The 14,636-nt window shown below is 27.8% G+C and overlaps 9 protein-coding genes across 9 annotated transcripts; 3 read left to right on the top strand and 6 right to left on the bottom strand.

Annotated features, from left to right (window-relative positions):
* Positions 1–295: 295 nt before the first annotated feature.
* On the bottom strand, positions 296–802 carry cand_011010 (EF hand family protein; the record flags this gene model as incomplete). Its single annotated transcript, XM_067211340.1, has 1 exon — positions 296–802. The coding sequence occupies one exon, from the start codon at positions 800–802 to the stop codon at positions 296–298; it is 507 nt and encodes a 168-aa protein (XP_067068189.1).
* Positions 803–1,141: 339 nt separating this feature from the next.
* Positions 1,142–4,852, top strand: cand_011020 (uncharacterized protein; the record flags this gene model as incomplete). The annotated part of the gene is made up of 1 exon (XM_067211341.1): positions 1,142–4,852. The coding sequence occupies one exon, from the start codon at positions 1,142–1,144 to the stop codon at positions 4,850–4,852; it is 3,711 nt and encodes a 1,236-aa protein (XP_067068190.1).
* A 315-nt stretch (positions 4,853–5,167) lies between these two features.
* On the bottom strand, positions 5,168–5,476 carry cand_011030 (uncharacterized protein; the record flags this gene model as incomplete). Its single annotated transcript, XM_067211342.1, has 1 exon — positions 5,168–5,476. One exon carries the CDS (start codon positions 5,474–5,476, stop codon positions 5,168–5,170), a length of 309 nt encoding a protein of 102 aa, XP_067068191.1.
* A 203-nt stretch (positions 5,477–5,679) lies between these two features.
* Positions 5,680–6,031, bottom strand: cand_011040 (TIM10 DDP zinc finger domain-containing protein; the record flags this gene model as incomplete). The annotated part of the gene is made up of 2 exons (XM_067211343.1): positions 5,680–5,865; positions 5,954–6,031. The coding sequence occupies 2 exons, from the start codon at positions 6,029–6,031 to the stop codon at positions 5,680–5,682; spliced, it is 264 nt and encodes an 87-aa protein (XP_067068192.1).
* Positions 6,032–6,373: 342 nt separating this feature from the next.
* On the bottom strand, positions 6,374–7,450 carry cand_011050 (uncharacterized protein; the record flags this gene model as incomplete). Its single annotated transcript, XM_067211344.1, has 1 exon — positions 6,374–7,450. The coding sequence occupies one exon, from the start codon at positions 7,448–7,450 to the stop codon at positions 6,374–6,376; it is 1,077 nt and encodes a 358-aa protein (XP_067068193.1).
* A 300-nt stretch (positions 7,451–7,750) lies between these two features.
* cand_011060 (uncharacterized protein) lies at positions 7,751–8,347 on the bottom strand (the record flags this gene model as incomplete). Its single annotated transcript, XM_067211345.1, has 2 exons — positions 7,751–7,767; positions 7,876–8,347. 2 exons carry the CDS (start codon positions 8,345–8,347, stop codon positions 7,751–7,753), a joined length of 489 nt encoding a protein of 162 aa, XP_067068194.1.
* A 271-nt stretch (positions 8,348–8,618) lies between these two features.
* cand_011070 (peptidyl-prolyl cis-trans cyclophilin-type family protein) lies at positions 8,619–9,128 on the bottom strand (the record flags this gene model as incomplete). The annotated part of the gene is made up of 1 exon (XM_067211346.1): positions 8,619–9,128. One exon carries the CDS (start codon positions 9,126–9,128, stop codon positions 8,619–8,621), a length of 510 nt encoding a protein of 169 aa, XP_067068195.1.
* A 544-nt stretch (positions 9,129–9,672) lies between these two features.
* cand_011080 (dolichyl-diphosphooligosaccharide-protein glycotransferase) lies at positions 9,673–11,139 on the top strand (the record flags this gene model as incomplete). The annotated part of the gene is made up of 1 exon (XM_067211347.1): positions 9,673–11,139. One exon carries the CDS (start codon positions 9,673–9,675, stop codon positions 11,137–11,139), a length of 1,467 nt encoding a protein of 488 aa, XP_067068196.1.
* Positions 11,140–12,089: 950 nt separating this feature from the next.
* Positions 12,090–14,618, top strand: cand_011090 (serine threonine protein phosphatase; the record flags this gene model as incomplete). The annotated part of the gene is made up of 1 exon (XM_067211348.1): positions 12,090–14,618. One exon carries the CDS (start codon positions 12,090–12,092, stop codon positions 14,616–14,618), a length of 2,529 nt encoding a protein of 842 aa, XP_067068197.1.
* Between the last annotated feature and the right edge of the window lie 18 nt (positions 14,619–14,636).

Genomic DNA, 14,636 nt, shown 5'->3' with positions numbered 1-14,636 from the left:
GCTAAGTAATATAATATTATACTTTTAAATATAATTATATATATATATATATAAGCTAAGTCCACTATTGAATTCGCTAATCTGAAGAATCTCCCAATAAATTTTACTTCATTAAAAAGTTTTAAAAACATAGAAAATTACAAAATTATATAATTTAAAAGTACTTGCTAATATCATAAGTATTCACAATATGGTAATAGTACTTCTTTAAGGTGTGGTATACATGCACTTTTTTTTACCACACTAATTAAAATAAGAATCTGAAATTTTCTTAGTACAGAATTCTCATTACTAATTATTTTCTTGCTATCTCCATTAACTGGACAAATTTATCATAATTTGCTTTAGTTTGACCATCTGATTGTACCATGAGCTGTCTAGCATCATGTACTGTTAATGCAACTCCCAATCTAGAACATGTATCTGCTAAACATTCAGGAGTTATTAAACCAGTACCATCCTTATCTAATAGCATAAATATTTCCTTCAGTTGATCCTTTAGAGGAGCAGATTCTAATTGTCTTTCAATGAATCCTGAGAAAAGAGTAAAATCTAAGGTGTTTGTAACACCAATATCTTTTTGGTTTAAATCAGTTGCTCTACCACGAATCTCACTCATCAATGTGTCAGTCTGTTGAGGTGTCATTTCCATTCCTACTATTTTGAAAGTTTCATATAAGTCACTTGCACTTATATTCCCATCTTTGTCTCTATCGAATAAGTGAAAAATTGTTTGAATATCAGATAATTTATTGGGAATTATTTGCTTTTTTGGTATATAGATACCTTTATCTTGTCTCATCTAGAATATATTGTATGATCTTTGTTTATTTCGTTTTATTGTTTCTTTTTTTTTTTTTAAACTAACTATACCTTAAATATGTCATGTTTATATGCATGCAAATTTCCAATAATACGTATACCGCCAATACTTCAAGCAGCATGGATATGTCGCATTTGTGGATTATTACCATTTAAGGATTCATAGATGAGAGCTAGAACATTTCATTTAAGTAATTAAATTGTAAGGAATTAATATATATACTACATGTTCTTCTAATAAACATTAATTCCTGAGTGCATTATTTACTATTATAAGTTATAAGTTACTTTGTTTAAAGTGAAAATATCTATCTTTAAAATGAATACATATATATATATATTGAACTTACGAAAGATAATACATTGTACTTTGTGTTTATATATATACTTACTTTTAGATATTGTTTACTGTACACCATTTGAATTTGAAGCATCAGAATTACAAAATATTAGAAGCGCAGGTGATATATATGGTCATTTATATTCGAAATTTTCAGTATATGATATTATGGAAATACTTTCAAAAAATGAATTAGATTCATCTTCATTTTTATTACATAATGTAGTGTGTACAAATAATTATTCTGACAAATCTACTATGGTTGATGCATATTTCACATGTTACAATATTCAATATGGAGTAAGTTTGACTAATATGATAATTAAAGACACTGAAATTCCACCATTTGATAAGATGAAGAATAAAGAAGGTCTAGTAAGATGTATTCCTACATATAAATTAGCAAATATGTCAGACCCTTGTTCCTTATTATCATTTATTGTTGAATTTGAAGTATCAGATAGTCAACTATATTCTAAAGGAAGATGCAAAGTGTATCCAAATTTAGTTTATTCAAGGTATTTTGATATATTGTCATGGTCTAGTTATAATATAATGAAGATCTTACTAAATTTATGTACAATATTTGGGTTTTATGAACAATATGCCACTACACCCTCTCCTTTACCTGAATTTATAGAGTACAATCATTCAACTTCTTATATATCTCTTGGTTTAAGGCCATTGGCTCGCTATATTTATAACTCAAAGTCAAATGGAAAGACTGATTTTTCTTATATTTACACGAAATATGTAAATAGAAGTTATGCAAGTGTGATTACCCAATTATTTAAATTCAGGGAACAGGGTGAACTGTTAAATGTAAAAGCTACTTTCCGGCCTTATAATCCAGTAATATATCATGAAAAAAAAAGGAAATTTTTAGATGCTAGTAATAAATTATATTTTGAAGGTTTTACAATGAATCAAATGGAACTTTTCGATATCTCAATGGAAGTTTTTGATAAATTATCTAATTTAACTATCTTATATCAAGATGATTTTAGTCGAATAGACTCATATTGTCCATCAAATGAAAGATATAAATTTTTGAGTTTAGAATACAAAAATTTATCTTACATTGTAGATAAAGATGGTAGGCAGGTCTGTATAAAAGAAAAAAAATTGGAGAAAAGTTTGGGAAGATGTCTAAGTGAAATCAGAAGAGGAATTAAAGAAAAAATTCTCCCTAAATCATTCATAAAACTTTTAAAAAATTTATATCAAGATATAGTTGGCTCTTCTAGTAGAAGATATTTGGAGAACTATATTACTGAGTTATTATCTAAATTTTCACTAATTACAAGTGAAATAAAAAGTAATTGGTTACAATATGATATTAGTACTAAGTATGAAAGATTTATAAATCAGGATAATACTCCTAATATAGAAGAAATAATAAAGATGTTTGCGATGTTGCAAGTAGATCCCTTACCTTCTCATTATTTTTGGAATCAATATTTTGGATCTGTAAGTAACTGTTTGATTCACAAATATTCTGAATTTATAGAAATCATGTCTACTTTGTTTGTCCGAATAGTTGATGGAAATTTAGAGAGCGAGAATTATGGTAATCCTGATGAAAGTTTTAAGGATTTTCGAAAGTGGTTTAAAACATATTTAAGTACTCAGAAACAAAATAACGTACAAATAAGAAACTCTAGTATAAGTGATACTAAAACTAATAAGGAATACAGTATATCAAAATATGGGGATTTAAGTAATATTGAATTTACAGATTATTCTAAAAATCTATTTCGAGATAGGCTAAAGTTTATGAATAAGATATTTTTTAACAATGATTTGGGATATAATAAAGAAAGAAAAAGTACAAATGATATATTAAATGATTCATATTTAAGAAAATCTATGCACTATACTCCTTATACAGTATTTTATAAAGATTTGATAAACATAATCAACAATTCTAATAATACCTTATATAGTCAATCTTTTTTATATTCAGAAAACATAATAGATAAAGATGTATTATCTAAATCAAAGTGTCCTTCATTTTATATCCCTGCGCTAGACATCTCTATTTCTCCCAAAAAAATTTCCTCAGAAGAAGTTAATAAAATTGAGTTGGCATATAATAAATTATTTAATTCATGTTCTGAAGATTTACCGAATATTTCAAGACAACTAACTCCTAGAATATTTGTGAAGGATGTTCCTACGAATATTACTCATGGTCCTCAGAATTTTTTGTTCGTATGTTCCAAATATAAGTGGCCTGTATCTCAAATGAGCTATTGGTTTGGTAGTGAATTGTGTGAAGTAATGTACAATCCTGACTCTTTGGAAATTAGATTCAAAGTTTTTGACTCTAGAAATATTATATTAACGGAATATAATGAGTTTGATTATGACAGTGATGACTATGACTCTGTATTGTTAGGAAGTGCGATAGATTCAAGCTCTGATTCATCGAAATTAACTGTTATGGTTCCAAATACTCGTATAATAGGCATAGAATTTGTTAAAGATGGCTATAATTCACCTTTTTGTGTAATTTCATATCTAGGAGAGGAATATCGTAAAATTCATTTACCAATTTCAGGCAAAACAGCTGTTAAAATTGCTATTGGTATATGTAAAATGTTTGGGTTTGATAAAATATGGTTATCTGACGGGGCTATTGATATTAGCACAAACAATTATTTATTGCATTCAATGTTAACAGAAAAAGGTATTACTTATTACCAGTCAATTGGTTTCAACCCTTCTATACAAAGGTCTATAAAACCAGGACGAAATTTATTACCTACATTGCTAATGACTACAGAAAATGGCAAAAATTCCCATTCTTATGTAATTGGTATATCATCTATTACTAATAATATTCTTCTTAAAAGTTATTTGAAGCTAGTAAAGAGTAGTATAATTAAACTGGAATCAACAATTAAAGATTTAGTTTTAGATTGTGAAAGTTATTTTTACAAAAATTGTGATGAAATATATCCAGCTATGAAAGTTATCAATAAACCTCTAAAATATAAGTCCAATGCTAAGCAAAGAAATTTTAAGAGATGTGCTTTTGAATATGATCCAATTTATAAAGAGATTATTAAAACATTCCCAAATTCATGTAAGAAAGGTAGTAGAATAGGATCTTGTCATGCTGCTATTAGAAAGGAATTGTTATGTAATAAGGAATTTAAGAGAAACCCTACACTTTATGAAGAACAATTAAATATTTCTATTGAAGATTTATATATAGATGAAGTTACACCTGGATGTATATATCAGAACTATATTACTAGCTTATTTATACCACCCAATGCAAAAGGTTATACAGATGATTTTTTAAGAAATTCAATTTTTTATTCAAGTCAAAAAATAATGGAGTCAGGTATCACTTCTATCCTGTATGATCTCATAGAACAACTTCAGAGTATAAATTTTAGTAATAATAAATCTTCGAAAAAGTATGCAGATAATAGAGTTGTTGGAAACTATTTCAATAAAAATGATAAGAGAGAGCTAATAAACATAATGAAAACTTCATTAATTGGTATTGATTTAACTGCGTTTGAAACATTTTGGGACGAACTGACAGGATATTATGGTTTGCAAAGTTATCAAAATAGTAAATACAATAGAGAATCAGAACCTATATGTCTTGTTGCGTCTATGTACTTTGCAGCTCAATCTTTAATTCACAATTGGGTTTATTATGCTCCATAAATATTAAAAGTCCTTTAATAACTTTTAATTTAATCATACCGCATAATATAAATGTTCAGAATTAGTATTAGTGGAGTTAAAAGTCAATAGTTAAAGTATCTACTAGGATCTACTAATTATGTAATCTAATTCAGTCTATTATGTTCAGTCTAAAGAATAGATACAATAAATTAAAGATGTAATAATCTATGATTTAAGTATATTCTTTAATACAACTACTTTAATGAAAATACGAGATTACAAATAACTTGTAGGTAAATTTTAAAATATTCAGATAAAAAGTAACAATTTCACAGATAAAATCGAACTTAATTTCTATTCTCTCTTATTTCCTCCTCTATTGGAGTTTGAAGATTGGTGATAGTTGGGATCTTCCATGGGTCTTAAGCTTAATAGACAAATGATGATTGTAAATAGAAGGATATGTGTTAAGTTGACATCAAAAGATCGTTTGAAAGGAAATAGTGTGGACATTACACGACCAATGCTCCACTTTGACAATGGAGGAGTTTGGCACAAACCCCAAAACTCTCCAAACAGATATAGAGTTAATCCCGATAAGCAAATTGTAAATAATCCCATTATTGCACTGTCTAAAAACCTTGAATAAGATACTACTGCCATTATTTAGATTTAGTTGAAGTATTATTGCATAAGTCAGAAAAGTATAAAAAGAAATAAAGAGAGGGGTATGACATTTATCAAGTATTTAATGCCACGTGTATATTCTTTAAGCGGTCAGAATCAAAATACTGATGAAGACTTTGTTATGTTTTTAATTTAATATATGTAGAGTTTGGCTCTTATTTTATTTTATTTAGCAAATATTACGTAGATTGACTCTTCTCTGCAAAATGCAAACCTATTCGTCGAGAGAAATTCATAAACTTAGCAACACAAGAGTTAACACATGTCTTCTCATTATTATCAAGGTTTTTACTTCTAAGTATTGTTATACATTCATTGAAACAACGTTGTACCAAGCCATTATATGTATTCATAGAATCTTGAATCTATATAAAAGGGATTGTTAAGATTTTATAATGTAATTTTATAGCAAAGTCTAGTCATTTTACCCTCTTAGAAATTGAATGAACTTACCTCTAATTCAGATAACTTATTTAAAACTTCTTCTTTATCTTTATCAGACAATTTATCTAACAAAATGTTATTTTCCATTTCTACATAGAATCTCCGACTTATTTTGACGTATTTCCCAAGAATACTTAGCGCTATCAGTTAAATTTACTGCGTATCAAGTATATCATCTGAACTTTTACAAGAATATAACTTATAGGTAGATATAGAATAATTCACTAATATCTTTAAATACCCTTAAATTATAATAAGTGTTTGAATAGTGATATAATTGTAATAAGTTTATATATATCTACAATTAAAGACAATAATATAAATCTAAGAACAAAATTAGAGAATTATGATTAATAGTATATTCATTATATTGGTAAGTGAAATGATCACATTATTAACCAATACATAAGAAGTAATAATTCTTCTTTACTACTTCTTCCTAGAATTCTTAACAGTTTTAATATTTTCAGATCTGGAGTTACCATTTATTGCTGAAATAGTATCCTCTATAGATGAAGATATACTAAGAATGTTGTAGGTACCATCATTAGAAGGATTCATAGAACTTGCTTTATAACACTTCCTACATAATAGTGGTTTTAATGACCAACAACATGTTGTGTGAATTAAGCAATTACAACTAGAACATGCTGTAATTAAATTATTACAATTGAGTATCTCAGGCCCTCCACATATTGTACATAGGATATTAGTATTTAATTGTTCTTTACTAGTAACAAGATCTTGTTCTTCCTTCTCATTTTGAGATGTATCTTGCAATTCTAATTGTATAGTATTATTGTTAGTTGTATCACAGGTTCCTAGGTATGAATTTAATACTGGTGTTGATGCTCTTCGTTTTCTTGATGCCTTATTAGATATATCATTAATATTTCCAGGAGATGGTGAATATGGATTTAAATGAATATCAGTACTTTGAACTCTTGAAGAAGACCATGTACTATTTCCAAAGGCTGAATTATTTCCAGATAATATAGAACTATCTCTTTTAACAAGATTACTACCAGATAGTGAGGAGACAGTATTATTATGTTTATTTGAAGTATTTTTAAACATTGAACCACTAGGTGCACTTAATCTACCCGAATTATTAGTTACAATTGAATCATTGTCATTATTTACTAGATCTTCTGTTAATGTTTCTCTTAATAGTTCGTAATGTCTTTTTAAAATTTCCCCATCGTGTCTAATAAAGTGTAAACTCTGATCTGATATAGCAATCTTCTCTTTTAATAATCTCTTTTGTTCTCTTTGCATCTCCAATATTTCCAAAAGTCTCGGATCATCATTTTCATTTGAACATGGAGTATCTCCTGAAGCCTCAGACTGTATAGTAGTTTCTAAATATATTTTGCACTTTTCTTCCAGCTTCTTACCAAGTTCATTACTTTTTTTGTCTACTTCTCTCATTAGTGACAGGTTTCGCAAGATCCAGCCCGGTAGTAGGGATATATCTTCCATAAACTGCTCAAGTGACTCCGACATAGTAATAACAAATACTAAGATGACAATTATATACAAGATTATATTAGGGTAGTCTATGAACAATTAATAAGGATAAAAGAAAATGATCCAGGTCTTTAATTATACTAGTATATGAAGGAACCCACAGGATTTCTAAAAGTGATAAATGTAAACTTTTCAATATCTTGTATAAGAAGATCCAGTATCTGGGTATTATGCACTGATATTTACAGAGTAATATTTTCTTTCCATATTATAACACGATATTTCTAATAGTTACAGCTAGTATTAGCAGTCTTCATACCGGCGGTAAATATGGCGCTATATTAAACATCTTTCTAATAAAATCTATAATGAAAAAAATATTCGCTATATTTATAAAGATTTAGATCACATTAATATCCAATAGTCTCATTTCAACTTAAAGTAATTTAAGATTGAATTACGTCCTGACATATTTAATTTATCATTGGACTTATTGGATAATTTTGTTTGGGCATTGTCATTTCCAGAACTAAGAAGATCTATTTCTATATTTTCTTCATCATCACTATTTTCCTTTGGCATTCCCATCCAATTATTATCATCTAAAAATTCCATAGATGAATTTATAAAGTGATATTTATTTCCACCACGCTGTAATGCAGCTATAATATCTTCTTTTTGAATAGTTACAGATATATTCTTGCTATGTTTCTTTGTACGAATCCTAGCATGCTTTTCAGACTCTTTAGCTAATTCGGAAATAAAGTGAGATATACTTAACTGAATTCCACTAACTGAATCTTTTGAGAACTTTGAGTCTGTCGCATATTTTATGAGCTTTAAAATCTTACTTAGTGGAACTAATTCAACTTTCTCTTTAGACATTTCTTCATAATCTTCAATATCCATTTTTGTATTTCCTACTTTATTCATTTTATTATTTTTTTTATCTTTTCTGCACAATAATCAAGTAACATGCTCCCAACAAGAATCTCTACTTTTGAAGGAAAAGGGAGGGGGAAGGGGTGAAAGGGGAGGAGGAAAATAAGGACTAAGGCCGCTTGTAAACAATTTAAAGAATTGAGCTAGAATTTTAAAAAAATTTAGTGCATTAATATAAAATCACCCCAATAAGGCATTAAAAACAATCATTATATATATTTTAATAAGAATAATGCTACAGAACTTAATATTTTAGCAATTTCTAATCTATTATTTCTGCTTCAGCTATAGGATTTGCATGGATAATAATATCTTTTATAATGATATCTTCAATAGGCTTAAATTTGTCATCTACTGCACATCTTTCTATTTTATCTAAAGTATCAAAACCATCAATAAGTCTTCCAAATACAACAAATTCACCGTTTAAATGTGGTTGTTTCGAATATGTTATAAAAAATTGAGATCCATTAGTGTTTGGTTTTTTACTAAATCCCTTACTAGCCATTGAGAGGATACCTCGTCTATCATGTTTTAAATTAGAATCAAATTCATCTTCAAAATACTTACCATATATACTTTCACCACCTTTTCCACTCCCTGTAGGATCTCCTCCTTGAATAGCAAACCCTTTTATATTTTTGTGAAATATCGTATTATTATAATATTCGCTAGCACATAATGCTAAAAAGTTTTTACATGTTTTTGGGCATTGTGAACAATATAATTCAAATTTTAAATCTCCTAAATTTGTAATTATGCGCACTGACATTTTATTTAAAAAAAAAGTTTAAGCCAAATAGGATCATCATAAGAATCCAAGCTACACGGCGCTATGAACAAAATAGCTTGTTGCATCATCCATCTTTTTATTGATTAAGTAACAATTCTTTGTTCATATAGATTTAAGGTTACTTCCAAAAATTTAACAGGATATATTAATTTGTATATATTTATTATATATCTTAAATTTAAAATTTTACTGCTTTTTTTTATTATTATATTAGAAAATATAAGCTTAATATGATGAATAATAAAGTTATAAAGATAATAATTATGGATATTCAACTATATACTTAACATATTTAGTAATATTATCAAGTCTATCAGTGTACTACAAGTTTTTAGAGTTTAAATTTTTCTTTCAAAGTTAGATAAGATACCGCATATAACTTAGTACTGGTTTACTGTATATTGATCAAAGCGATGATGCGCTACAACCCTCCCCCCCCTTTTTTTTTTAAGTTTTTACTATCATTTATTATTATTGAAATTAAGAAATATAGAAATTATTTCAAGTAAAGACAACTATTCTAATGAAGAAGGTATTTCTAGCTATTAAAATTATAATATTTGCATCTTTTATGATCTCTAAAGTTAAGTGTGGTTCTGGAGCATTGGATGAACAGCCAAGAACTGAATTTAATACTGACTTATCTGAACTTCCATTACTTGTTCTTACTAATGTAGATAATATAGAAAAACTTGAGCATAGATTTTCTGATTTCTTTAGGGAGCTAAGATATAAAGGTCATAATATAACTTTTCAGTCACTAACTACAAAGTCTAGACCTCAAGACATCAAACTAGACTTATATGGTAAAATGAAATATAATAATGTTATTATTTTCGATTTAATTGAACCTGGATATAAGTCAACTTTTTCAATAAATTTATTAAAACATTTATTAGATTTTGTTGACAATGGAAATAATATTTTAGTATTTACTGATACTTCAGATAAATCTAATTCAATAATTCCAACTCCTATGATAAGAAGATTTGCTAAAGAATGTGCTGAAATAGAATTTCATCCTTCTAATAGTTATTTAATTGATATAGTTGGGAATCAATTGAATGAATATAACCAAAATTGTATCTCTTCACCTAACTGTTTAGATTCTAAGGCTATTTTTTCTCCTGATACTTGTAATGGTAAAGAAATTACTTATTGTGGTATTGGATTTGCAATAAGATCTTATTTAACTCCTTTATCATTTCCATTATTAAGAGCAACTGACACTACAATGGCATTTTTGACTAATTCTGCAACTAGAAATAATAAATTGTTGGGAAATTTATTGTACTCAAGTGGTAATAATGAAATAGGTTTAGTTGTATCAATGCAAGCAAGGAATGGTGCAAGAGTAACATTTTCAGGTGATGGATATTTATGTAGTAATGATAGATACATGATAAATGGTAATAATAAACCATTTTGTAATGATATAGCATCTTGGACATTCCAAAAGCGTGGCCTTATTAAATTGAGTAATATTCAAAGTCACAAGATTGAGGATGTGTCTGATTCAAGGCCAATATCTCGCTATAGTGATCGTAAAGATGCTGATGTTGAATATACTGTTGAAGATTTTATAAATTTCTCTGCTGAATTTTATCATAATATCAATGATAAGTGGGAACCATACCCTTATAATGACATTCAATTAGAATTGACGATGTTAAATCCTTATATTAGAATTGGTCTTCAACATAAAAGTGATAGAGATATAAGCCATGCTACTTTTCATACTAATATCAAACTCCCTGAAGTTTTTGGGATTTATAAATTTGTTATAAATCACAAGAGGATAGGTTATAACTATATTCTCTATGAATCTCTAGTTACAATTAGGAGTTTCAGACATGATCAGAATCAGAGACTACTTATATCAGCATATCCATTTTATACAAGTTTTTTACTTACTCTCACTCTATTCATATTCTTTGTGATAATATTTGTATTTGTTATTGATAATAGTAAGAAATCTAAATTAGACTAGATCTACAAATAGCAAGGTCTTAATCACTAGGTTTTACCGCTAATATGCTTCGATACTTGTATTTAAAGAAGGGAGGGGGGTACAGTCTCCGGAATAAAAGTTAAATATATGGGACTTTATGAGTCAAGGTAGAGGACTTTTCTTGCTAACTTTGGCAGGTCTGTTATTTATATATGTTACATTTATCTTTATAGTAATACCTTTTTTTTATGGTAATATTGAATTGTCTGTAAGTTTCTGATACCTTTTCAACGTCTTTATTACTTCACTAAAGTAATATTTATTAATTTCAATATAGACATTCATTATTTCACCATTGAGGCTGTCATCTTATTTAGCATTTCTTTTCATATCTATAATGGTTTTCCTTATAAATTTTATTCTGATTGCTATATTTACAGATGAAAGTCATACAAAACATGGGGAGTAGTATATAAATGTGGGTATGATGTATCTTGTTCAGAAGCTTGATATCCCATTCATTAGGAGCTACTCCTTAATCTCACTATTACTTAATAGGTTCTGTAACAAGATTTTATATTGAAACTTCTTAATAATATAAACTAAATTTAATTTGTAATCCCGCTGTTTGCATTGTTGAATTCTCTTCAAATAAGTATTATGTAGAATACTCCCTTATAATTCTCTCCCCCCCCACATGCATGCAAACCGCCTATTGCCCGCTATATAAATGTAACTTATGTATTTGCATTTAACACGGCTATACATATAATTTCTTTTTTTTCCCCCCTATTTATTTATCTATTTATGAGTAAAAGGATCTAAACAAATTGAATCAACAAGAAATAAGGTATAATATTCAATCAGTAGCTTTTGTGAGATATAAATAACTTATAGAATACGTTTTAAACAAGGTCAAGAGTTTATATAATTTAAATTTTTACTAACGTGAATTATTATATGCTTTAGTAGAGATCAAATATAACTAGATGAATATTTCTACTATATATGGCCCTAATATTGGGCTAGATAGTAATCTTAAACCTACAAGAATGGGAAGTATGGATCAGAATACTAGTACAAGAACTATTCGCCCTGAACAATGGGAACCTTGGAAAAGTTTTGGAAAGTTATTAAATGATTCAATTATTGAGATGGGATGGCAAGAAAGGTATTCAATATTAAGAGATGTTGTAAATCAATATGGGATAAGTGAGAAGGGATTTTTAACATTGGATGAATTTCTAGAAATTCTAAATGATAATCCAATAACAAATGAAGAATATCGTACTGTTTTTTATAATTTAATGGATAGGAATCAGGATGGTAAGATGAGTGAAACTGAATTTACTTCTGGTATGCTTAGTTTGAGTCCACTAGCTACTAATGATCCAAGAACTAGTATAGGACAGCTTCGATTACAGTTCATATTTTTATATTATGATAGCGATAGAAATGGGTTATTGAGCTTAAATGAACTGAAGAAAATGTTATTACATATTTCAGCAATACGATCACTTGCCAATAATACAAAAACTATAACAGAATCAAAAGCTAGAGAGTATGCCATACACTTAATTGCTCATTATGATGGAGTTTTTGGTTTTAATGCATTTTATACATCAGTACTGAATAATATCTTGAAAGGAACAGGATGGCTATTGAGAACTCACAAAGATCTGGTTGATTATATTAATAATCGAGGAATCCTAGAAGATACTAGTATAGTGAATACTATTCAAAGTACTAAGTCAAATTTTTCTCCACAGAATAGCCTATTTTCTTTAGGAATAGAGGAAGGAAAAGGGACAGTGGATAGAATAACTGAAACTCAACCAATATCTAGGAATTTAATCCAAACAGAGACAATAACATTGGGTAATTCATTTATTAAAGATAATATAAAGACATCATGCTACAATAACAAAAAACTATTTAATAATTCAATACTATATAATGAACAAATGAGTGATATTGAAGGCTCTGTAAGTATAGATAAGCATACAAGTTTAGTTCGTTCAACATTATTAAATAAAGATCTAAAATATCGAATAATTGAGTATTATATGGATTTAGCTCGATCCTTACATATGGGGAAACTGGGAATAGAAGAAAGTATGAATATAACAAATATAGCAACAGTTGATGAAATAATGAAGTTATGTGATACTGTAGTAGAATTATTCCGTAAAGAAAATAGTTTAATTCAGAATTCAGAATTTAAAATGCCAGTTAGGATATTTGGTGATATTCATGGTCAACTTTTTGATATTTTGCACTTTTTCGAAAAATTCTCATGGCCACATTATCATCGTGGTGATATATTATCAATGAATTATATATTTCTTGGAGATTACGTTGATCGTGGTAAATTTTCATTAGAAGTAATATTTTTATTATTCTCATTTAAAATATTATTTCCTAATAAAATTATAATGTTGCGTGGTAACCATGAAGATCCATTAATGAATTTATCTTATGGTTTTCACACAGAATGTGTTAGAAAATATGGGAGTCACTATGGTCATTTATTATGGGAAAGAGTGAATGATGTATTTGAATTTTTATCTCTTGGTATAGTTGTTGAAGATCAAATTTTGTGTGTACATGGTGGGATTGGTAAAAATATTCAAACTTTAGATGATATTAAAGATATTCCAAAACCAATCCATGTATCATCTGATTGCTTTTATGATAATTCTAAACATGAATTTGAAACAATTAATGCATGTAATAGTTATAATGTTGAAAGAAAAATATTGGACTGTTTGTGGTCTGATCCAATTGATGATGATATAAATGACGAAAAGTATCTATATAATGAAACTGATGTTGATTGTATTACAAATAACTCAGATAATGAAAATAGAGTTAATGTATGCAATTATAATTGTAAAGATATAGATGCATTTATGAATAATACAGGAATAAAGCTAATTGTAAGAGCTCATGAATGCATACCAAATGGCTATGAATATTTTGCAAATGGAAAGGTATTGACACTATTTTCAACTACGAATTATTGTAATAATTATAAAAATGATGCAGCTATGTGCGTATTTATGAAAAGTCCACAGAATAACGATTTGATCCATTTTAATCAAATTCTAAAATATAAAAGCATTGATAACTCTTTTGGGTGGATTGATGATTGTACTGGTACTGGTGATAGTCTGAATAATAGACAGATAAGAAATAGGCAATTTGATAATGTTGACATTGCAACCTCAAGGTATACAAATACACCAGTTAATCGTAATTTCAATGTTGATAGTCATATAAACAAACTACTTAATAGTAGTGCATTTATTAGCAAATACGAAAGAGATAATCGTGATTTTAAAGATTCAGTTTTAAAAAAAAGTTCACCTAATAATAGTGCTAGCACTAATCGATATGCTAATAATACAAGTCCAAGAAGCTATGGGAAAGTTGGGAATCTTGATGTAGAACCAATAACTCCACATAAAATTCAGAATATAATTGGAAAACCTATAAATTTAACTGCATTTGACTAATTAGTAATATAATATAAA

Source organism: Cryptosporidium andersoni (genome assembly GCF_001865355.1).
Source record: "Cryptosporidium andersoni isolate 30847 chromosome Unknown contig_28, whole genome shotgun sequence".
NCBI classification, from domain to species: Eukaryota; Apicomplexa; class Conoidasida; order Eucoccidiorida; family Cryptosporidiidae; genus Cryptosporidium; species Cryptosporidium andersoni.
Note: the sequence above shows the minus strand (reverse complement) of the source record. Positions and strands in the feature narration are given on the sequence as shown.